Raw genomic sequence first — 24,627 nt, 5'->3', positions numbered from 1 at the left:
GATGTGAGTCGGTATATTGGCACCCATAAGTAGCACTTATTCTAGCTGACCCGTATTCCACGCTTACTGTGTGCCAGGTGAAGGTGCAAAGTGATCTCCTTTAAGTAGGAAGTAAGTGCCATTACTTTTCCTTATCATAAGAGAACTATCTTGCTCACAGTAACATTGATAATAGGTAACAAAGTAGGATTCAAACCCAGGCATCTGACCTCCCATTCACTACATCGTCCTTTGGTATGGTGGTTAAACCCACTGCTAATCCACCTAATCGTCTTTCTGTAACTCAGTTTTCATCTGTCCCAAAATTATACAGGCGTATTAAGAATTAGCTAATTCTACAAGGTCTGTTTCTAAAAATACTAGTACCCTGACCCCTCCTCCTTCACCTCATCGTCATCTCAGAATTGTTTGAGCTGGTTATTTTAGAATTAATATCCATACCTCTAAATCACATACTTATATTGCAGGTTTTGCAAGTCCCATGGGGGCCTCCTCGCTTGACTCCTTGCTCTGGAAGCTGAAGTTCTATCCCTCTCTCCTCCACCGCCACGCAGACGCTTTCCGTCCTCCTCGTCCTGATACGTCATCTGGCTGGTCAGCACTCGGCTCTCACTATCCCCTACTGAACCAAAACTAAACCCCATTTATATGTCCTTCCTGACATGTTTTTAGTGGTTTTCCCAGGTTATCTTATCTTTTCTTTCATTTGTTTAGTTATCTATGTCCTTATTGTCAATGTGACCCTAAATTCTTGGACAATTCTCTAATCCCTGTCATGTTCTGATATATTAAATATTTTATCAATTCTATCCTCATGAGAAAGTCTCTTGGAACCTTCTTACCGTCTCTAATCGGGATTCTGGGGTACGGCCAGTAGCCTAGAATCTTCCTGTCATCCTGAAACCCTTTGCTTCTCTGTGTCCTCCCTCCCAGATACACCACTTTTTCGTTGACTCCCTTATTTTGGTAAGGTAGCTTCCTGAAAAAAAGGATGCTAAGGAAGTAACTTCTTCAGAACTTTTGTGTTTGAACATGCTTTTATTTATTGTGCCTCAATATTTAACTAATAGTTCGGTTGAGTATAAATTCTAGGTGAGAAATCATTTTCCCTCTTATTTTTAAGACATTTCCCACTGTCTTCTCACTTCCAATATTACCTCGGTGGGGAGTAATCGTGACCTTTTTATGGCTGAGGAAGTATAGGTGACTCTCCAAGTTCACAGAGACAGATCGTCTTGGGGCCTGAAGTCCACCTGTGCAGCCCAGTATTGGGTCCGTGTGCCCACGTACTGTGCTGTGTGACTCACATGTTCCTAACCATGTGCTTTGTTCCTCTCTCTGATTTAAAGAAAAAAATGCCATGTTCAGTGAAGCAAGTAAGAACTTGTCAGATGTCTGTGTCTGGAGGAATCCAACTTCCAAGAGCAGGTCGGATGCCCACCTTTGTCTCATCTGCTCCAATGCCAGGTACATGCCACATTTGGGGAGTTGGGGCCATGTTCTGAGCTCCACATCTTGAAAGTCAGTAAACTTTGGGCCTCCCAACTGTCTAACTTCCTAACTGCCACCATGCAGAGGCCAGCCCAGCACTTGGGAAGGATAAACAAGCCAGTTTCTGGGGGCCATAGTTCTCTCCCCTGGCACCAGGGGTAAGTGTTATGGGCTGGCATGGGGTGGCTTCTGTGCTTGGATGACTTTAGACATTCTGAGGTAAATGAAGCTAATTGTGTCCATTTATTTCTGTTCCTTCAATGTACCCATGCTCATGGTAAGCTTCCAAGAGGGAGACGTTCTTGGCAACGCCGACCAAGTTGATGTGACATAAGAATCGATTCTCCCCAAAGAGGTTACAAGAGTCAAATTCTATAGAACCTCCTGGCCCTGAATGCACCTTTGTAAGTTCTGCTTTTCAGGGACTTATATTACTGTCCAGACTCTGTGAGAAAGCCATGTCCAACTGACCACAGTTTCTAGATTAAAACAGGGCAGCCAGACCACAGGCACCCCTAGTCTGCTTCATTCAACTCAGTCCCAAATGTTACATCTTTTTGTATCCTGGGGGTCTTATGTAACTCTTGGGGCAAAGCAAGCGCCAACAGATATTTGTTGTGTGAATGAATGAATGAATGAATGAATGACTACTACTTCAGTCTAGCTACTAATTCTTCTGCATATTGACTCATCTTCCCCTCCAGGCTGGAAACTTACTGGGGACAGAGAGCATGCCTTATATTTCCACTACATGTCCCACTGGGCTGGCACAGCACTATCCAAAGTGAGTCCCCTGTTTACAGTCAATTGCAGAGGCTCAGAGGCTCTGTCTCTAGGTGGGGCCTAGGGTTGGGAGGGTGGGTGCACAGGGGCCAGAAGAAGGATCTAGAAGGCAGCCCCTGTGGCTTTGCTGGATGCCCCAGCTTTCTTACACCTTAACTTCGGCATTTGCTGCAGCTATTTGAGGGTCATTCCCTGCACTTGACTCCAAATGCTCGGGGCAATGTCCTCACGCAAGGGTCAAGAGAACCTCGGGCCTGGAAAGCTGCAGTCCCTCTCTTCAGAGTAAAGCAGAGGCTTGGCAGCCACAGCAAAAGCCTACGGAGACCTCTGGTGGCGGGTGGGGCCCTCGCACGTGGCAGAAACAGGGTCAGCAGTAATCTTGAGGTCAAATTAGTTTAAATCCTGGCTTTGAGGTCCCCTGGGGCTTTCTCCTAATGATCTGGGTCTCCTGGAAATACATGAGTGGTGTTTCCACTCATAGACTCACACCTGGGAGTGAACTTCATAGATTTGGCTGAGGATCCAGAAAAATTCAAGATAGGATCTTTGCCTAAGTAAAGCCACAGATGAGGACAGACTCACTATGGTGACAGGTACCAACCCCGAAAGAGCACAAAGTCCAAGGATTGGGAGGATTCTGTGACACAAAACAAGAAAGCCGCTGAAGGCGAAAGCTTTCGTCATAGAGGGCGCAGTGTGTCAAAACAAATAATGATTTTTAGGTGGGGAGGGGTTGTCCCCACAGTGGGGGCAAGCTTGTGCTGCAGCTGTGCAAGCACACTCGCCAGCCTCCTTGGTTTTTCATTCTGAGGGATGAGGGAGCCACTCTCCTACAAAACCTCTGCCCTCTCCTGTCATCTTCCCAGCCACGGTGACCCCTAGGACCTCCAGAGCCTTGCCCCGCCCCCTAGGACAGGCTACCCTAATTCTTGCCCTCAGGCCCTTACCTGGGGTCCCTGCATAGCCCTTGGTCTTGGTCTGCCCTTCCTTTAGCTCCACGGCCAGTCCAAGGTCAGAAATTCTAACATTGCCTGAAAAACAAACATGGGCTGAGATTACATGTGGCTCCAGGAAACAAAGGCACCTGGTATTGCTGGAGCCCGCAGGAGCCAAGAGCCAGCCTCTGCACACATGCACACATGTGCATGCACAAATGTACATGCTCACACTTATGTGCACATATGTACACGTACGTGCACACATAACTACACCTGCTCACACACATGTACCTGTGCGTGCACACACATATGCATACATGCCGACACACATGTACAAGGGTGGACACATGCACATGCATGTTCATACACTCACCCACATGCACACACGTGTACACTCCAGGGCAGAGAGGCCCAAGGCCTCAGCACCCAAGTGCCTCTGCTCCCCATCCAAAGTACAGAGGGAACGAGAGTGACTTCACACAGGAAGCAAAAAGAAAAGAGTGACAGAGTGAGGATTTGGCCATAAAATATCAACTATTTGCCAATAGTTCCAGGCACAATAGATATCCTGGATTAACCCCCTATAAACCTAAGTGCCTAATTATGCACCACATTTCATCAAAGTCCACCCAAAAATCTTCGTCTGGAGACTATGCTGTTCTATCGCAAAATGGCGGAATGGACAATAAACAAACTTAAGATGTGTCTTCGTGCTGCTTAAAGCTCTGATGAACCAGAGGGGGGAGGAGGGAGGTAGATGGGGGAAAAATTTAAATCATTTCTTCAATTAAAAAGTAAATTAATTTTTAAAAAATTAATAAATAAGGCTCTGATGAGCACTTATCAAAATCAGCCCAACCCCCTATAGGTGACCCATGGAGCCACAGAAGCAAGTAGGGCTGAGGGGAAGGTGGAAGGGGAGGCCAGGCGAGGGGAGGCGCCTCACCGTCATTGTCCAGAAGCACGTTCTCAGGCTTGAGGTCTCGGTAGACGATGCCCCTCTGGTGCAGGTGCTCCAGGCCACTGATGATCTGGGCCGTGTAGAAGATGGCGCGAGGCTCCAGGAAGCCGGGGTTCTCCTCATCCACATTGTAGATGTGGTACCTGGAGGCAGACTATGCGGAGGCCTATGCTTTTCTGGCACAACCACAAGAGTGTGACCACAGTCTTGATGGAAGTAAAATCTTGGGAAAATAGTGAGGGCCTCAAAATATCATGTTGTGTCAGCAAAGTGGTCATTTTGGGGCCTCACTGTCCAGCGCAAAGAGCCTGTGGCAATTCCATGACCCCGTCCCCTCATAGACCCTTCGCCACAAGCATTAGAGGAGAGAAACGGGGCAGTGAAGGGCACTCGTCTCTCTTGCCTCTCCAGTGCTGGCCTGCAGAGGCCGGGAGATGGGCCCCAGAGCCATTTCACCATCACCAGCTGACCAATCGAATGAGTGAGGGTGGAAGAAGGCAGAAGCACCCGAGTTACCTCAAATATAAGTAGCTAGCACAGAGCCACGTGAGTGTTGGCTACTTCCCCTGACTCGAACACACAGACTCCTCAGGGGACCCACAGTAGGGCCTCCCTCCCAGCCTCCAGCCTCCCCTATAACTTTCCTGTCATGTTTCCCACTACCATGTTAACAAATAAACAGAAATAAATTACTTAAACTGAATAGCAACATGGGAGAATAGAGGCAGACCAGAAAACTTAAAAGAAAAAAAAAATAGAGAAACATTCAAATCAGCCTGAGCATGAGACAGCTGGAATAATAACAAAAATGGCTTTCATATTACATTTATAGTATAGTATAGTATAGTACAGTATATATAGCATAGTATAGTATACTGCAGTATACTATAGTATAGTATAGGTTTTTAATGTAGTATAGTGTATTATAGTGTGATAGAGTATTTTAGTTTACTATATGCAGTATAATTTATTATAGTATACAATATAGTGTAGTATAGTGTAGTATGGTATAGTATAATGTAATGTAGTATAGTATCATGATCATTCCTACTCTGTCATGTTATTTGCACTTCCTAGACCCTTCCGATCCTCTTTTTTGTAACCTTACATGGGTTACTTAGTCAAGACCTTAGAATCTTCATCTGGAAAATGAAGCCAACCAACTTACCTGGCAAAGTTCACTGGAGATGAAACTAGATGGGATAATAGAAGTGCAGGATCTTGCAAATAACACCAATAGCAACGCCCCCTTTTGTGTAAGTGACTGTGACACTCTCCTAAGTGTCTCGCTTGTGTTAACCCACACCCCACAACAACATTTGAATACCAGTGATATTCTTTATCCTCATTTTACACACCAGCACACTGAGGCAAGAGTGGCGAGGTTGCCCAACCAGCAAGTGGGTCTTTTCCTCTCTGAAGCCAGTAGTCTGATTCCCCCGGGAGCCCAGGGCCAGGCCCTCAGATCCCTGGCAGATCCAGGCACTGTACAGAACTGAAACCCCCCGTTCTCTCCTCCACTGAATGACAAAGCCAAGGTTCCCAATGATGGCCACATCACGTTTCCAGCTCTTCCATCATCCGCAAGAGTGGGCTGTTGATGAAGTTTGTCTTCATTTATATTCCTCTTAATACAAGGCCTCAGCCCCCATGAGGTCCCAAGCGCCCCTTTATTCATCCATCCAACTAGCACCACATGATCCTGCTACCCATCCCATTCACTGCTTCCCACCATCCACACAAACCTAGGGTCTAGAGAGCCTTAATTTCACATGGGACTAAGGACACATCATTTCAAGTATCAGCAACCAGAAGATAAAGAGCGGAGGATTTCGACGAGGGCACATCAAATGTCACCATGTGCTCTGCAGGTAGGAAGGAGCCCCACTGGGCCCCAGGGACCAAAACTCAACCACTCGAGCCCTCCCCGTCCCAGCTCCCACATGGAAGAGAGAACCCCCGTTTACCTTAAGTCGCCTCCATTCATGATGGTCATCACCAGACAGAGGTCAGTTTTGGTTTCAAACGCATAGGCCAGAGAGACTATAAACCTGCTGTGTACTTTTGCTAGAATCTTCTTCTCTACCATAGCACCCTGAAAAGCAAGATGTTGAAAAGTACCCAGGTTTAGGCAGAGAAGTGACATTGTCATAAAAGACCAAGTCTCACAAGTCAGAAAATGTCACAGTAAACTAGAAATAGAGTTGCAAATATATTTTTATGGTAGTTTGCTCAAAGTAATTGCAAATAACTTGTAAACATGCCTCACTCCCGCCATTTTAGGGATAAAATCTTACGTGCAAATTCATTATGTACAGAGGACTTCCGGTTTCCCGGAGCCTCCAACAAGGGCGGCTTCAGCTAACAAGTCTTAAAAATGCCAGGTGAAGTCTCCAGCACATCCTTTGGCTGACTTTCCAGCCAGCCCTTCCCTACATTTAACCGGCTTGCCCTGCTGCAATGTCAGCCCCTCTTCTCTGGACAGCAGAGGATAGCCGAGGTCCCAAGCCACACTGCATCTCTGTCCATTTTCTATCTTTATTTTAAAATGTCATAAAATCTATTTCACATGCTTTTGAAAGTTGTGTTTGGACAAGGAAAGCAGCTTCCCTTTCCGAAGGAGGAATTCTTGATGTTGGAGAAGGCCCCTTTGTATCCACACCACACGGGAAGATTTCAGGTTGACTTTACTGTGTATAAAGTCCAAGGAAGGTCCTGAACTCGGGAGAGAAGAGATGGTAGTACTCTAATTGTTGAGTTAAAATTACAGGCAGCCAGCTGTGAGGAATAACTGCTTCCCCCTAAAGTCCCATGGGGGAGAGCACCATGAAGTAACCCCCTGGGGAGGGGTGCTCTGTGGTGGCTGCCGTATGCCCCAAAAAGCTGCATTTGTCCACAACCCAAGTCTGCACTGTGCAGCGGGAAAGGGACAAAGAGCCATGAGGACAGAACGTGAGGCTGGGAGATGAGTTCCTAAGACACTAAGCAGCTTTCGCTGATCCTGCCTAAATGGGTTCTGACTCCAGTTAAAGAGAGCAGACCCCACTCAGAGCGACCTGCCTGTGCCTCCATTCACTTCCCGACCCTGCGAAACAGCTGCACTAGGGGAACAGCCCGCACCCGGCATCATGGACAGGCTCGGCCTCACGTAAAAGACCGGCACCAGCCCTGGCTCCATTCCCTGTGTGTTGTCCATCATAGCAAAAGCCAGGGTGTGAGTAAGTTTCAGAAAGTTGGAGTAAAGATTTGGAGAACAATTTCCCACAGTCTCCCCTAACACTGCCACTGTACTTGGTGGTGTTGCTAAAAAAAAAACGAGAAGGATAATAAAATGTGGAGCGTCATCCACACCAACAAATATGAAGGCTCTCTGAGGAGGGATGTCAGCAAACCCCGTTTGTGTGCAGTGTGAGGCTCGTGGTTAAGAGCAGTTGGACAAGCTGAGTCATAGGCCGAGAGGGCCACAGAGCCCACACACCACCTCCTCCCGCCACTCCACCCTGCACCAAGCACTCGGCTCGGCCGCCTGGCTCAGACAGGGCTGACTCAGGACAAAGAGACGTAGATGAACTAGACACCAGCCAATGGCCGCGTGACAGGAGAGGTTCTGTGTCCAAAAGGCAAGATGAGCGAGCCAGCCAGCCAGCTAAGGGGTACAGCATGAAGCTGGACAACGCAGCTGAGGACCCTCCCCACCCACTGACCCACCCATCCACCAGAGCTAAGAGCATGCCCTCTGCTGTGAACGGCTGTGCTGCCCACCTGGTACCCCTTCCTCTTCTTCAGCCTCTTCTTATTAAGCTTTTTACATGCATACATCTTGCCAGTTGCCTTCATCTGGCAGGCGGACACCTCCCCAAAGCCACCTTTCCCAAGGACCCTGAAGTCCAGAAACCAGTCCTCCCCTGTGGGCTGGGCCTCCAGCCACTTCCACTGCAGGAACCTCTGGAAGTACAGAGTCCCCAGGTATTCTTGGAACGGGGCCTGGCTCAGGTAGGCCAGGGTGGCCTGCAGGAGGGGCTGGAAGAGCCCATTCCCACTCGCCACAAGCACCTCCCGGACCTTCACCACTATTCCTTCATCCAGGAAGCTGCAAAAGAGTTTGGCCTGAGGGTCCAGGTACTCGGCCAGGATGGCCTGGGCCTTCTGCGGCCGGAGGTCGTCATCAGCCGTGTCGTAATCCTCGATGTCCTTCCAGAGCTCCAGGGCCGGCACGTGCCTCTCATCGGCCTTCAGGAACTGCTGGAAGAGCCGCTTGCCAATGGGCTGCTCCGAGCACAAACTCTGGAACTCCAGGTTCAGGCTGTCCCGGAGGCTCTCGCACTTGGAGAGAGGAGGCAGCTTGAGCTTGGCCAGGTACTTCTTGTCCCGGGAGGACGGGGCACTGCTCCCATCGAAGCTGCCCCGGGCGGCGATGAAGGCAGAGTTGGCGACCACTGTCTCCAAGGACCCGAAATCCATCCTGGAGCCCACCTCCCCCCTCAGGCACCAGAGGCCATAGGCTAACCTTCAGTACCCGTGTCCAGAGTGGGCCTGACCCACTGCCCTTGGCCTGTGCCCGTTCTTGGCTCTAGGGACAGGAGGCGTCCCAGCTGGTACAAAGATAACTGGGGGCCACACCAGGAGCACCCAGGTAACCCAGCTGACAGCTCAGGCTAAATCCCAGCCCGGGGTTATGGAGGACACACTCAGGGCAACGAGCAGGTGCCAGAAAAAGACAATCCCCTAAGCCGCTCCCAGAAGGATTAGATGGCCGGTCGGCCTACTCCTTCCTCTGAGGCTGCCTCTGTCTTGACCGACCCCGGGACCCCCAGGTGCACCTCACTGAAGTCCCCCTCGGAGTCATTCTGAGCTGCCCCGTGCAGCCCTCTGGTCTCAGCAGCCAGGCAGACCTCCTGTTTGCTTTCTCGAGAGGACTCAAGGCTGAACTGAAGGGCGAAGGGAGCACCAGGAGAAACATCAATTTATAAAGATGGCTGGGTTTTTTTCCTAGTGTATTTCATTTTCTTCTTAGGGAAAAACAGCAAGAGAAGAAAACCTGCTGATAATAGAAGTTTAGAGAGAGAGAAAGCATAGTGAACAGCTTCCTGGGGTGTCCCCTGGTGAGACCACTGGCCCAGGGAACCGATCAGTATGTGAAGACTAACATTCGTCCTGACCTGACACTGAGAGCAGCTGTGCTCCCAAGGCACGCTGCTGGCTCTGAGGACTGAAGGTGACCCTGGCGCTTGCTGAGGGTCAGCTCCACATCAGTTCCCTCTCTTACCTGGACTGTGCCCAAAAAGCCAAAATGCCAAGAGAAGCGTTCAGGTGACATTAGACAGGGAAGCAGGAGACCCCCGAGCTATACCCAGTGCTGAGGCCCCACACACAGAGAGGCAGGAATGAGAGGGGAATAAAGAGTCCAGGGACACACCTAGGACGCACCTGGAGCACAGCTGGAGCATGCTTTAGAGTCATCAGGGGCACACCTGGAACATACCTGAGGCATATCTGGGATATACCTGAGGTATACCTGGGACACTCCTGAGAGTCACCTGGAGCACAACTTAAAGACACCTGGGGCATATCTGGGTATACCTGGAGCACACCTGGGACACATCTGGAGTACATTTATGGATGCCGGGACCAAAAGAAGTGTCAGCTTCATGAGGTCACAGCCTTGTCTGTCTGTTCGAGTACACAGTAGGAGCTCAGCAAATGTTTGGGAAAGGATGCCAAGAATTGAGTAAGGGGTTGGTTATAGTTTAATGAGGGAAGGAAATGAAGAGTTTCAGAACAAAGAATGCCATGGCCAGAAGAGGCTGGGGGGCTGCCCAGCCTACCCATCTATTCCATGGTAGGAGAAGTGGAGTGTCTCGGAGGGCAGTGAGATCCTGTAAGTGGGTGCAGAAAGACAGGTGGGCTTCTCTATAGGCCTGGGAAGGCATAAATGAGAACTTGCTGGCTGAGCAGGCATTGTCCTTCTGCCCAACCAAGTGGGTTGGAGGGTCCAACCCAGCCACTTAATAACAGATGACCTTGGGCCAATCACTTGAACCCCTTTCTGCCTTCTCAATCAAGGTTCAAATGAGACAGTGGTGCCCATGGTGTTTTGTAGAATGGAGCACTCCCTGCTAGCGTTTGCCACAGTGTGTCCTGGGTCACCCGAAGATCTTGCCAAAATAAAGATTCTGCTTTAGTAGCCTGGAGAAGGTCTCTCACAAGCTCCCAGCTAGTGTTAACATTGTCAGTCAGGACTCACTGTGAGAAACTGGGTCTGAGGAAGACAACTCCCATTGGGTTAACACTGAGCTACATCCTGGGGAAGGGCAAGCATTGGGTTAAACAAAGTTAAATATGTTTCCTATCAAGGAACTTATTTAGAGATTTTCGAGTGAACTTGGCTTCCTAATAGGGGTCAAGTATGCAGTGTTTCTCAAACTCATTTAGCTCTGGGACCTCTCTCCTTATATAAATTAACTTTTTGAGGGGAATAACTATAGATTCACATGCAGTTATAAGCAATGATCCAAAGAGATCACATGTACCCTTCACCCAATTTCTGACAATGGCAATGTCTTGCCAAACTAAAGCACAGAATCACAGCTGGGACACTGACCTTAACACAGACAACACACTGAACGTTCCGTCCCCACAAGGATCCCTCCTCTTACCCTTTTATAGACACACCCACCTCCCTCCCACCCCCACACACTCTTGAACCCTTGAAAACTACTCATCTATTCTCCATTTCTATAATTTTGTCACTCCAAGTATGTTCTATAAATGGAATTGTACAGTAAATAACCTTTTGAGTTTGGCTCTTTTCGCTCTGCACAATTCTCCGGAGATTCATCCAGGTTGTCGTGTGGATCAGTAGTTTTATTGCAGAGTAGTATTCTATGGTGAGGACGGACCATGGTTGGTTTAACCATTCACTTGCTGAAAGACATCTGGATTGTTCTAGTTTGGGGCTATCATGAATAAAGCTGCTATGAACAGTGATGTACAGATTTTTATGTGAATATAAATTTCCATTTCTCTGAGATTAATGCCCAAGAGTGTAATTGCTGAGTTGTATGGTAATTGTTTGTTTAGTTTTTTAAGAAACTGGCAACTTTTTTCCAGAGCAGCTGTACCATTTTACATTCCCACCAGCAACATATGAGTGATCCAGTTCCTCAGCATGCTCCCAGCATTTAGTATTGTCACTATTTTTTATTTTAGCTATTTTGATATGTGTGTCGTGGTATCTTATGGTTTTAATTTGTGTTTCCCTAATGGCTAATGATACTAAACATCTTGCCATGTGTTTATTTGTCATCTGTATATTCTTTTTGGAGAAATGTCTCTTCATGTCTTTTGACCATGTTCTAACTGGATTGTTTGCTTTTTTGCTATTTTGAGTGTTTTTTATCTATCTTAGATACGAGTCTTTTATTGGATTTGTGGTTTTCAAATACTTCCTCCAAGTTGTAGCTTGTCTTTTCATCTCCTTCACAATGGCTTTCACAGAACAAAAGTTTATTTTGTTAAAGTCCAATTTATCATTTTCTTTCCTTTTATAAATTGTACTTTTGCTGTCAAGTCTAAGAACTCTTTGCCTAGTGCTAGATCTTGTAGATTTTCCTCCCATGTTTTTTTTTCAAAAAGTTTTATATTTTTATATCTAAATCTATGATCTACCTTGAGTCAATTTTTTTACAAAGTATGAGACTTAGGTCAAGGTTCATTTTTTGCCAGTGGATGTCCAATTGCTCCAGCTCTATTTATTGAAAAAGCCCTTTGTGCTTCCTTGAATTTCCTTTGTATCTTTGTCAAAAATCAGTTGGGCATATTAGTATGGGCCTGTTTCTGGACTTTCTATTCTGTTCCATTGGTCTCTGTGTCTATCCCTCCACCATACCTCACTGTCTTGATTGCCATAGCTATTTCTGTCTATATTTGTGAAGGATATTGGTCTGTAGTTTTCTTTTTTGGTACTGTCTTTGTCTGGTTTTGGCATAAGGATAATACTAGTCTTATAAAATCAGTTGGGAAATGTTCTCTTCTATTTTCTATATAATATAATACATAATTTGTAGTTCTTCATTAAACATTTGGTAGAATTCTCCAGTGAAACTATCAGGACCTGGAGGTTTCTTTGTTGGGAGATTTTAAATTATGCAATAAATTTTCTTAATCACTATAAGGCTATTCAAATGACCTATTTCAAATTGGACAAGCTGTGTTCTTTGAGGAAGTGGTCCATTTCATCTAAGCTGTCAAGTTTAAATATACAGAGTTGTGTATAGTACTTTCTTATTATCTTTTTAATGTCTGCAGGGTCTGTAGTGATACCACGTTTCATTCCTGATATTGGTTATTTGTATCTTCTCTCTTGCTATAGGTTTGCCAATTTTATTGATCTTTTCAAAGAACCAGTTCTTTGTTGTTTCATTAACTTTCTCTTTTGCTTTTGTTTTTAATTTTATTGGTTTCTCCTCTTATCTTTTCACTCTTCCTCCTGCTTGCTCCCCGCCCCACTCTTCCTAAGTTTTTGAAGTAGAAACTTAGATTTTTGATTTGAGAATTTTCCTCTTTTTTAATATATTCATTTAGTGCTATAAATTTTTCTGTTAACACGGCTTTACCTGTGCTCCACAAATTTTAGTGTTATATTCCGTCTTCATTCAGTCCCATATATTATTTTAAATTTCTCTAAGGCTTCTTTTTTGACTCATATATTATTTAGAAGTGTGTTGTTTAGTTTTCACATGTTTTGAGATTTTTCTGTTATCTTTCTGTTATTGATTTTTAGTTTGATTCATTGTGGTTATAGAACACTCTGTATGATTTCATTTCTTTCAAATTTGTTGTGCTTTATTTTATGGCCCAGAATATGGCCCAGGTTGATAAATGTTCCACAAACACTTAAAAAGCAAGTGTATTTTGCTGTAGTTAGGTGAAATATTTTACAAACGTCAATGGCATCCTGTTGGTCGATGATATTGTTGAGTTCTTCTATAACCACACTGATTTTCTGCTTAGTTGTTCTATCAAATGTTGAGAGAAGAACAATGAAATCTCTAAAATTGTAGATTTGTCTCTTTCTCCTTTAAATTCTGTCAATTTGCTTTACATATTTTAAGCTCTGTTGTTTGGCACATACACATTCAGGACTGCTGTATCTTCTTAGTGAATTGACCCTTTATAATTATATAATGTTTGTCTCTGGAAATTTTCTCTGCTCTGAAGTCTATATTATATGACATTACTACAGCCACTCTTGCTTTATTTGGTTACTATTTGCGTGATATATCTTCTTTCATCATTTCCCATTCATCCTGCTTATATCATTGCATTTAAGGTGAGTTTCTTATAGTTGGTATATAACCCACTCTGTCAGTCTGTTTTTTAATCAGTGTGTTTAGACCATTTACATTTAATGTAATTATTGCTATGTTAGAGCTCAAGTCTGTCATTTTTCTGTTTGCTTTGTTTTACATTTTTCTGTTTTCTTTTTTCTTTTTCCTGGGGGTTCTTGAACATTTTTTAGAATTCAATTTTCATTTTAGTATTTCTAAATGTCTCTTTATATAGTTTTTTATTGGTTGCCATAGGCACTGCATTATATATACATACTTTTCATATCCTTTGTTCTCGTTTTATCAGTTTGAGTGAAATATAGAAATCTTACCTCTTTTTATCTTCCTCTCTTTATAATTAATTTTTTCAGCTATATAAATTTGGAACAATATTAGGCAACATGATAATTTTCACTTCAACCGTCAAACATAATTTGGAAAACTCAAGAAGAAAAGGAAAGCCTACAGTATTTACTTATATTTTGTTTACTGTATTATTTCTTCCCTCCTGGTGCTCCAATAAGCCTTCTTTTAATGTTCTCTTTCTGTTTTGAAAATTTCCTATAGCCATCCTTTTAGGATAAACCTACTGGTGGCAAATTATTTTACTTTTCCTTCATTTGAGAATGTCTTGATTCTCCCTTCATTCCTAAAAGATGTTTTGTTACATTTAGAATTCTAGGTTGACAATACTTTTGTTTCATCATTTGAAAAATACTGTACAACTTTCTTTTAGTTTCTGATAAGAAATCTTCTGTCATCAGATGGTTTTTCTCTGGCAGCTTTCTAGATTTGTGTGTGTGTGTGTGTCTTCAATTTTCAGAAATTTAATTGTGATGCATTTGGCATGGATTTGATGGGGCATGGTTTTCCTGTTTGGGATTTACTTAGCTTCTTGAATCTGTAAGTGTATGTCTTTTGCCAACTTTGGGGAGTTTTCAGTTATTATTTCTTTGAGTAGTTTCCAGCCTTGCCCTCTTACTTTTCTCTTTCTGGAACTCTTATGGCACAGATGTTTGATTTTTATTCTGGTCCCCTAGGTCCCTGAGGCTCTATGCATTTTTTCCAAGTCTATCTTCTCTCTATTGTTCAGAAAAGGTCATTTCAATTGTTTTTTTCCCTCCATGTCAGAGATTCTTTCCTTCGCCCTCTCCCTTATACTGTGAAACTGATTCTTTGAGCTTTTATTTTGGTTATTCTTCATTTTAATATAAAAATTCCATTTAGTTCTTCTTTGTATCTTCTATTTCTTTCCTTAAACTCAATTTCTTTGCTGAGGCCTTTTATTTCTTCATTTATTTCAAGCAGGTTCATAATTGCTCACTCGAATAATTTTGTCATGGCTATTTTAAAATTTCTGTTGGGTAACCCCAACATCTCTGTCACCTCGATGTTGCCATTCAATGATTGTCTTATTTTAATTCATTTTGAAATTTTCCTGGTTCTTAGTATGATGAGTGATTATCGACTGAAATCTAGACATTTTCCTAAGTCCCTTCAGTTTTAGCTGGCTTTCTCTGACTCTACTCCAGCAGTAGAAGAGAATCGGGCTCCATCTCATTACTGCCGGGTGGGGGTAGAAGTCTAGGCTCCCCACTTGGGAATCTGAGGGTGCGCTCTACACTTTGTCTGGAGCTCACTCTTAATGAGGCATCAGTCCTACATTTTTAGAGCATGCAATGGGGGAAGCTGCCCTCTACCAGTGTCCCCTCCCCTGCCTCTCCTCCCCATAGGCACATGTCCAGAGAAGGTCATTCTGATAATATGTATGCAGTTCAGCACATACTTTTATGCTTCTGGGAATTCAGATACCAAGCAGGGAAGGTTTAGTTCAAAGACTTCTAGAAAGAGTTCATATTTTGCTCATTTCAAGAGCATCTCTATGCTTCACAGACAAGGGTGGCATTTATTCCACAGACAACATTGCTGCACTGATCTTCAGGCCCCCGTACTTGGGGTCCCAGACCCACAGGTTGCGGACAATTAGACTGCAAGCTAATAGAACCACACTCTGTGTTTCTACTGCCCTAAAGTTCCAAAGTTATGAATGGGAACAGTGTTAAGGAAAAGGCTTAGGATTGGCCCATTAAGAAATTAGGAGTCTATCTAAAATGGTACAATTCCATCTGAATTTTAGGGTGCTCATTTTGCTGATAAACTCTAAATCATCCATGAGAAAATGAGGCAGAATAATATCTAGAGGGTTTTTCATTATTCTTTTTACCAAAGAAATCTTCAGATTTGGTTACATAGGTCCCTTAGAGGGAATGCCTAGATGTGACAATAAATAAAATTCTAGGTCTTTCTGTACAATACTCATTATATCCATTGGGTTTGACCAAGATATTTGTAGAAAGCCCTCTGCAGCACATTATATCTGCCTTGTATTGACCTTTCAACCTAACTGCAGAGATGTATGCCCCAGGGAGCAGATGTCACAGCCCCAGCTACATACACCACTAAAGCCTCTAAGCCAGTGGTTCTGGTCGCACATCAAGATGGTCTGGGGGGCTTGCAGGTCTCTGGAAGCTCAGGACATCTAGTAGCTTGGCTCACTCAGAAACTCAGGGGTGGGACAGGCGACAGGAGTTTTCAAGGTGCTCCAGGTTACTCCAAACATGCTGCCAGGCCAAGCTTCCCCCTCCTGGACATTGCTGCAGTCCTGCATCTACAAGCACAGCCCATTGGAACTCCTGGATCCACTGGGTCAGAATCACCAAGATGCCCAGGGTCTGGTGCACATTTGGTTTTGAAAAGCACTTCTAGATTGTATGGCTATGAATTCCTGCATAGACACCAAAAGAGTCCTAAGGGGCATGAGTCCCACCCAACGACAGATCTCAGGGGACACCATCCTCATCACTGTAACTGAGCATCAAGAATGATGAGAGGTAAAGGGACCCTCTGAGCCCTCTCATCTGGAACAGAACTTCTAACCTCCTTCACACACTGGTCCTGCTTTCATGATGTCACAGGCTGTCTCTCCAGTGTGATAAATACTAAGAATGAGAGCATCTGCAGCCACTTGCAGAGGCCCAGCAACAGCAGTATCATGACACAGGGCACCTGCTCCACATCATCTTCAGACCAGGAAATGTCCAAGCAGCAGGTGAGTGTCCGGGTCCAGGTCTGTCCTTGTGCTGACCTGTGCTCTTTATATCTTTCCTCCTGAAGCAAGTGAGAGCATAGGACGTAACTGAACAAGTGGCTGTTCATGCAAGAATGAATTTCTCCTTAGTCATTATCAGAACAAAGTTACAGGCCAAGGGCATCCTGACAGGAGGGAGTGGTAAGAAGAGGTGACACCGCCCTGATTTGTGCAGGGGAGAAGGCGGAGGGGCCCCTGATAGCGAGAGAAACTGCCAAGCTTAGGGAGCCGCCCACCATGAGTGTTTGGATAGCTGGGGTCTGATAACACCTCTGTGGTCTTTCTCTGGAACCCGTCTCCATGGTGCCTTTGACCTCTAAAGAAGGAGACTATAAAACCCAGAGGAGGATTTTCTCCTCTCAGTCTAGGTGTGGGGAGCACCTCTGTTCTGCAGGAGGGGACTAGCAGCAGGGACGATGGCGGCACTGCAGGAGAAAAAGTCATGCAGCCAGAGGATGGAGGAATTCCAGCGCTACTGCTGGAACCCGGACACGGGGCAGCTTTTGGGCCGGACCCTGTCCCGGTGGGGTACGTGTCCAGCAGAGGGTGCTGTCCTAGTGGGGTATGTGCCGGGCAAGGAAGGGAAAGGAGGGGCCTCTCTGAGGACAGAGGCAGAAGATGGCCCGCCAGTGGCTTAGGGCTTAGGGCTGGGTGGTCCAGGATCCCAGAACTCAGGCCTTGCCTGGGCTTCCCACCAGGCCTCACCTCCATCACCAGGTGACCCAATGGCCCATTTCAGCTCTAACATCTCCTGGCTCCAGGGACCTGCAAGGTGGGAACATCTGAGGATTGGTCTCCAAGTTTCAGGCTTAGATTTGAGATCAGCAGTTTATAGCCATGTCCCTAAAATTCACAATTTTTAAAAAGACTTTGAAGTTAAGGGGTACAGGGTTTCCTTGGAGTGATAAAAATGGTCTGAAACTAGACAGAGGTGATGGTTGCACAAAGTTGTGTGTGAATGTAGTAAATGTCACTGAGCTGTTCTCCTTAAATGGTTGAAATGTGTCCTACCACGATTCTGAAATGTGTCAGCGGCATCTGACCTGCCTCTCCCTGCAGTGTGGATCAGCCTCTACTACGTGGGCTTCTACGTGGTGATGACCGGAATCTTCGCCCTGTGCATTTACTCGCTGATGTGTACGCTTGATCCATATACACCTGACTACCAAGACCAGCTAAAGTCACCAGGTAACAGGGGCATCACCAGGTCCCGAAGCTGCTGGTCAGAACACAAACCCCAGAGCGGGCAGCCCTGCAGGGCACCCAGCAGCCCTGGCTGGGCCTCTGTGCTTCTCCCACCACTGTCCACTGGGCTGTGGAAGGCCGTGGATGGCCCCTCAGCTCTTTTTGATGAGGAAGATGACACCGGGTTATAAAGTCTGACTTTGGCTTAAGTTGTAATTATTAAAACAAAAGGCGTTTGTTACAGAGTCTTTATATCACTTGTATGCATATATACGCACAGAGGGCATTTCCAAGAAACCGTTCCTGGGGAGATTAGGAGCGAAGTGTCTGGGGGAGGGAAAGAGTTTTTGTTTTCCACTGAATGCCCCCAGTCCTGAGGCATCTCTTTTGTGGGTGCATATTGCTGCCATAATAGCAAATCTAATTCAGAACACCGAATTTTCTCTAAGTGCAGTTAGTCTACTGTCCTGTTTGATGGAGGCGGCTCATAGACAGTGGGCTGAGCATCTGCCTTCTTCTCTTGAGCTGGTACCAAATGAGTCATTTGTGACAATACCCTAGGGCCTGACACAGCAAGGTGTCACCTCCACAGTCCTAGGGAGTTGAACCAAGACTTCCACCCGCAGCCCATTAACCAAGGGTGTCTACCAAAAAAAAAAAGGAAAAGAGGGAGGGAGGGCAGAGAAGAAAGGAAGAAACAAATGAAGGAAGAAAAAGCATTTTCCAGCACACAATTACTCAGAATGATAAACATCCTTAATACTTTCTAAGAAAAATAATAATCCCTGAAACATCCAACAGCAGCACATAGGTATGACCGAGAAGAAAAGAAAATGCAAAAGAGTTTTTAAAAGAAGTCACCTCAGATGTTCTCTAGCTGGTGAGGAGCTTAGCAGGTCCAGCCATTCTGCTGGGATCCTCAGTGAATGCATCTATAAATCATCATAACACCAAAGTGCTTTATTAGGTGTCAATTTTAAGAATCAACTAACAGACAAAACATGGAGGATTTCATTGTAATTTCAGAACAGGATGTAATATATTACAAACTTGAGAACATTATTATAATATAATTTGCCCAAAATCCCGAGACTGGAAGGCAGGGCGAGGTGTGATCCCTTGGTCACAGGGAGGTGATAGGGCAACAAGCAACAGTTGCCACCTGAAGCTGGTGAACACGTTATGTGAATACCTGAGAAGAGGCCGTGAAACACGCTCAGAGTGGGCAGTTGAGAGGAGGGAGTAGAGAGCTTTCTTTCTTTCTTTTCTTTTAAACCTTTCTGAAGGTTTTTATTTTAAACAATGTACAGATATTACTTTCACAACATCCATCAAAACAAAACCCTAGTTATTTTTTTAAAAAGTCATCTGCATCGATTGGGGACTGGCTAAATAAGCAGTGCAACGTCCTCACAACGGAACACAATGTGGTATTTGTGGAAAGAGGTGAGTTGATACGAAATGTCAGGGAAAGATGATTACAATTGGTGTCAGAAAATGTAAAAAAGAAAATGGAATATGGATAGTATGTTCCCATTTATGGGAAGGAATACATGATACACAAGCATGCTTCTGCGTTTTTGTGTTCACAAAAATTAGAAACTTTCCAAAGGACGCACATTAGACTTGAGACTGGGAAAACCGAGGGCTGTCACTTCAACTTCCTGTGCTTGTACATTTTGACTTTTTCTTTTTTTTTTTTACAATACAGTGTCAGATTGCTTTTGTACTTAACCAAAACCAATGACAATTTTTCAAATGTACATTCAAATACAACTTTGCTTAGGAACCCAGATGACCCTGGATGAGTTGTCACCTGCAACAGTGAGTATGGGTGGCTGGGTGGCACTGGCTCAGTCAGTCCTTGTGTGCAGGAAACGTCTAATGGGAGCTGCACCCTGTGCCTGGACAGGCCTCATTCCAACTGTGCAGCTCCCTACTGTGCAGGTCTTCATCAAGCTGCTGGTGCAGAGGACGCCTGGCTACAGCCTACTCACCCAAACCCTTCAAGACCTGGGCCCATGTGGACCCGTAGCTTCCAATGCTTGGCCTCCACCAGGATGGGACAGCTAGCTCTGCGTACAACTAACCAGCTCCAAAGGAAACAGCTCAGATCGGATGAACATTTGGGGAAAGCAATAAGTGTCGTGTTCTTTTTCCAGGGGTGACCTTGAGGCCAGATGTCTATGGGGAAAAAGGCCTGGACATTTCCTACAACGTCTCTGATAACAGGACCTGGACGGACCTAGTATCCATCCTCCATAACTTCCTGGCAGGTAAAGTTTAAAATGTTTCCAGTCTCTACTTTTCTAAGAGAATTTCACTGCGGGGTGTGGGCTTGCTACCTCCTATCAGCCCCAGGGTGGCTGCAGTTGGAGGAAGGTGCCCACAGGTGTCTGTACCGGCAGGCTACTCGCCAGCAGCCCAAGAGGACAACATAAACTGCACCTCTGAGAAGGTATTCACCCAGGAAAGCTTCAGGGCCCCTAACCACACCAAGTTCTCCTGCAAGTTCACAGCAGACATGCTGCAAAACTGCTCAGGCCTGGTGGATCCCAACTTCGGCTTTGAGGAAGGAAAGCCATGTTTTATTATTAAAATGAACAGGGTAAGTATAAAAGGGTTGGAAATCAGAGATCCAGTACGAGGGCTCCTTTGGAGACTGCTGTGGGGTGGAGGGTCGGGGTGTGTAGCCCATCCCGCGACCATGCACACCCTCCTGGCTTCCAGAGGTGGCGGGCCAGATTTGCACCAGCTGCCCCTTCCTCACTCTGCTTCATACGCAACCGATTGGTTGGCTTGAACTTACTTCTCTCAAGTAAGCTCAAACTGAATACCAGCTGTTCAAACATGACGCATACTTGACACTCTGTGGTATCTGAACACTGAGCAGCAGAACATGAGGTTGTTCAGGGTGGCTGGGCAGCCATTTGTACACAAAAGCTGGAAAGAAGCTAGGCCATGTACAGGTACTGGGAGGATACATCAGAACCACCCAGAGCAGAGGTTTCCAACCTGGGCCAGGAATCCAACGACAGGCCCGGGACCAGGTGCTAAGGGAGGAAGACTGTGAGGACAGAACCAATGCAAGCAAATCACAGAAGGGCATGGTCCACCGAGACTGAGAAGTGTGCAGCAGAGAGGTGACACCTTAGTGGAGACATGAGGAGGCATGGGTTCTATCTGGGTGAGGGGTTTGGGGTCATGGCTCCATGCTGGCCAGCAAGTGTGGCCTGAGGGCCACAGGCTCCGAGCATTCGCGTGGGCACTAATTTCCTTCCTAAGAGGTCTAGAGGAGGCTATAAATTTGTGCACTGCCCGCATCCCGGGTCCTAGCGGGGATCCTGTCAGAGCTGCCTGGCAGGTTTGATGGCAGCTCACACTCGCACAGCACAGGAGGGCTATGCACACAGGGGCGGGTGTGCAGGGAAAACGTGCTGTACCAGACTCCAGGCACAAGTGCTCACAAAAGGACCAAGACTTCAGGAAGCCGAGAAAGGAGTGACTTGGGAGCACACGTGGGCCAAAGAAGTTTGCATTGGGAGCTGCCACACAGGAGACAGACACAGCCCTGTGCACACTACGGAGGGCCTGGGAGCGGCAGCCTTGGCTGAGACCCTCCTGCCCAGGTCTGCCATTTGCCTTTGGCCAAGGCCACAGCCCTGTGGCAGGGCTTCTGGCTTTAAAGTAGGAGTTGGTAATACCTGCTGGGGGGTTATTAGAACAGGAACCACCTCCCAGGCCCTTCTCAGTGCCCTGCAGAAACCCCAGCTCAGAAGGGTCCCTCCACGGTCAGAAGAGCATGAGAAACCACAAGGACACCTTTCCCTTCCAGATCGTCAGGTTTCTCCCCAGCAACAAAACAGCCCCCAGGGTGGACTGCGCCTTCCTGGTGAGTGCAACCTTCCTCCGCTGTCTTGTTTATGCTAGAAAACCTGCGGGGATGATGTAACTGGTTTTCCCTAAAAATATCTCAATTGTCAGCCTAATAAACCAGATACACAAATTGCATAAACTATCATTTCAGAAAGTTTTATTACAGGAGATAAAAAGCCAGTAAAAAAAAAAAAAAAGTTTTTTGTTATTGTTTTACTTCAAAAAGTATCTGGGGTAGTATATTATGCAATTAAAGTTTTTGGTGGCAATTTGGAAAAACCAAGGCACTTCTATTACTGTTTTGTCCTTTTTATTTGCTTCTTTACAAAAACATGCCAGATTATCAACAGCTACAGTTGTTTAATAGTGCATTTATATGGGCTACTAAGAGTTGGCATTAATTTATTCCAGCTTTTCTCAAAACTAGTATTTAAGTACATGAAAAATAAACTAAATTTGTCTTCATTGAATATTTTCTAAAGCTGGTTTTCACCATTGTGCCTTCAACCAAAGGCACCCTGCTATTAGCAGTGGTCACCCCACTTGAGTAGTCTGCAGACATCACAGCCCTCAGAGCCTGTAATTTCTCCGTGGGGTGCAGGGTTCATCTTGTTTCCTTTTTCCTTTTTTAGTTATCTTGATCGCGCATGAGTAGGCTGACTTAAGATTTTAACAAACACCAAAGTATCCTTCATGTTTTTTGACAAGCTCAAGCTATCCATGAGGCAATTTGCTGCCTCTGAAATGAAACAAATCCCACAAAAACATGTAGATCCTTATCCCAGAAAGCCATTCAAACGTTCGGCAAGACTGAGTGGCAAATCAGCCCACTCAGTCTTATCAGATTTCATTCCCATGTGTGGACAAACATTCTTGGCTCTACCCACCTGTGTTATATCTACAAGGACTTAAAGTGGTAAAACTACAAATTTGATCAGTCACCAGGGATCTCAGAACTAATTATAAACATTAGATCTAGTTTATGCTACTTACACAATGAAGTGTTTATGTGGTCACCGACATAGTGCACACATGTGCTCGCACGCACATGCCACACCCAAGCACGCATGTATACACACATGCACATACACAGGAAGAGACCTGTAGAGGCACACACACATGCACACATTTGGAGACAGGCACGCAGAGACACACATACACACGCACACACTCCCAAACCCTGCCTTACTCAGGCAGTGGCCTCTCCTCCCTCAGGACCAGCAGCACCAGGACGTCCAGCCCCTGCAGGTGGAGTACTACCCACCCAACGGCACCTTCAGTCTACACTATTTCCCTTACTACGGGAAGAAAGCGCAGGTAGGTTTGCTTCACTTTTCCTAACAGCTACTGAAATCACCTCAAATTTAACAATGATTAGCAAAAAGGAAGCCATAAACACTCCCTATAAAAATGAAACAAAGGCATTACTTAGCCTATCCCAAGCATTTAATGCTCTGGGCGTTTCCCATACCCAGTTCTTCTAACTACCCAAAAACACACTGCTCATGCAAAATATAAATATAAAATCTAATTCTTCTACTTTCAGACAGCCTCCTAAATCCTTTTAGAAAATGCACATCGATTTCAAAGTACTCCCTCTCAATCTCTTGCTTTTTCCTGCTTTATTTTTATATTAATTTTCATCAAATACAAATCGAAGTTGAATTTGCCATTAGTATTGTCTGTCCCCTCCAGACCAATTCTCATTTCTAAATGGGGAGACATTACTTACCCCAGTGAACTCTGGGGCCCGTAGCAGAGCCTATGTGAGCTGTTACATCACTGCAGGTCTTACTTGGAACACACATAAGAATTATCCCTTTGTACCACCTAAATAAACACTCATCATGAAGTTTCTGACACATCTCCTCTTTCTGTACTTCCGTTTCAGCCCCACTACAGCAATCCTTTGGTTGCTGCAAAGCTTCTCAATGTCCCCTGGAACACAGAAGTTGTCATCGTGTGCAAGATCCTGGCGGAGTATGTGACCTTTGACAACCCTCATGACCCCTATGAAGGAAAAGTAGAGTTCAAGCTTAACATTCAGAAGTAAAGGAGCAAAGAGGCTGGCCTTGACCTGCAGGGAAACTTGCCGACCTCCACCCTCGACTGCCTGCCCAGCTTCCAAACAATCGAAAAAGCCAACACTGAAGTCAGCTCAGTAACTCTAGACAGGCACCTGTGCGTCAGGCACTTAATATTAGAATCAACTATTTCTTATTAAATCTTTATTACTTTTTTAGATAGACTTTGGAGCTATGATAAAAATGTTAACATGATAACCTTAAGCCAACAGCTATCTAACTAACAAGGCCCTTAAAATGATTCATCTCTTTCAATATAGACATCACTTTTCTTATTATAACTTATTTTTTCTATGCTTCAGTGACTATCCATGTAACAGAAAGACTATTAACACATTGACTTAAAACATGACATGATAATGTACACTCTGAATATTTGCTTTAAAGAATGCAATTCCTAAACTGTAAAAATAAATATATTAAAGTCACCTTTACATAAAAGTCATATCTTTCCTGATAAGGGGAAAAATTACTAAGAAATCAAATATCTTTCCTTAAAAACATTTTTTTTAATGTTTCAATTGCAAGTCAGGGAAATTACAAAACAACGTTGGAGTGGGGCTATCACCTGAGAACAGGCACAATTACAGGACGCTAAGGACGTAAGACGCAAGGGTGTCATCAATGTGACAGAATCTATAAACCAGACGTAATTACAAACAGTAGTTAATCTTCCTTTCATCAAGCACAAGTCCCTCCCCTTCAACATCCAGGAACTCATGTGAAGCCTGCGACTGTATGCCTTTCAAAAAAAACTGAAATGAGAACACTGTGTGTAACAAATCAACCTGCTCTTACCTTGTGCTGCCCACTTTTCACCTAACCATAGGTT

The 24,627-nt window shown here is 45.2% G+C and overlaps 2 protein-coding genes across 2 annotated transcripts in view; one reads left to right on the top strand and one right to left on the bottom strand.

The window, feature by feature from the left end:
* GRK1 (G protein-coupled receptor kinase 1) overlaps window positions 1-8,636 on the bottom strand; it is a 13,424-nt gene extending 4,788 nt beyond the window's left edge. Inside the window, exons 1-4 of the mRNA XM_011379547.1 lie at window positions 7,936-8,636; window positions 6,141-6,268; window positions 4,159-4,316; window positions 3,222-3,305 (exon numbers count right to left, since the gene is read on the bottom strand). Coding sequence (XP_011377849.1) covers window positions 3,222-3,305; window positions 4,159-4,316; window positions 6,141-6,268; window positions 7,936-8,634 — 1,069 coding nt within the window. The 5' untranslated portion in view covers window positions 8,635-8,636. The remainder of the gene's footprint in view (window positions 1-3,221; window positions 3,306-4,158; window positions 4,317-6,140; window positions 6,269-7,935) is intronic.
* Window positions 8,637-16,246: 7,610 nt separating this feature from the next.
* On the top strand, window positions 16,247-24,604 carry ATP4B (ATPase H+/K+ transporting beta subunit). Its single transcript, XM_011379534.2, has 7 exons — window positions 16,247-17,178; window positions 17,710-17,838; window positions 19,998-20,111; window positions 20,244-20,443; window positions 21,671-21,727; window positions 22,927-23,028; window positions 23,603-24,604. The coding sequence occupies exons 1-7, from the start codon at window positions 17,067-17,069 to the stop codon at window positions 23,762-23,764; spliced, it is 876 nt and encodes a 291-aa protein (XP_011377836.1). The 5' UTR covers window positions 16,247-17,066; the 3' UTR covers window positions 23,765-24,604.
* Window positions 24,605-24,627: the final 23 nt, after the last annotated feature.

The sequence above is a fragment of the Pteropus vampyrus genome, unplaced genomic scaffold, assembly GCF_000151845.1.
Source record: "Pteropus vampyrus isolate Shadow unplaced genomic scaffold, Pvam_2.0 Scaffold363, whole genome shotgun sequence".
NCBI classification, from domain to species: domain Eukaryota; kingdom Metazoa; phylum Chordata; class Mammalia; order Chiroptera; family Pteropodidae; genus Pteropus; species Pteropus vampyrus.
This window is presented reverse-complemented; position numbering and strand designations above follow the sequence as displayed.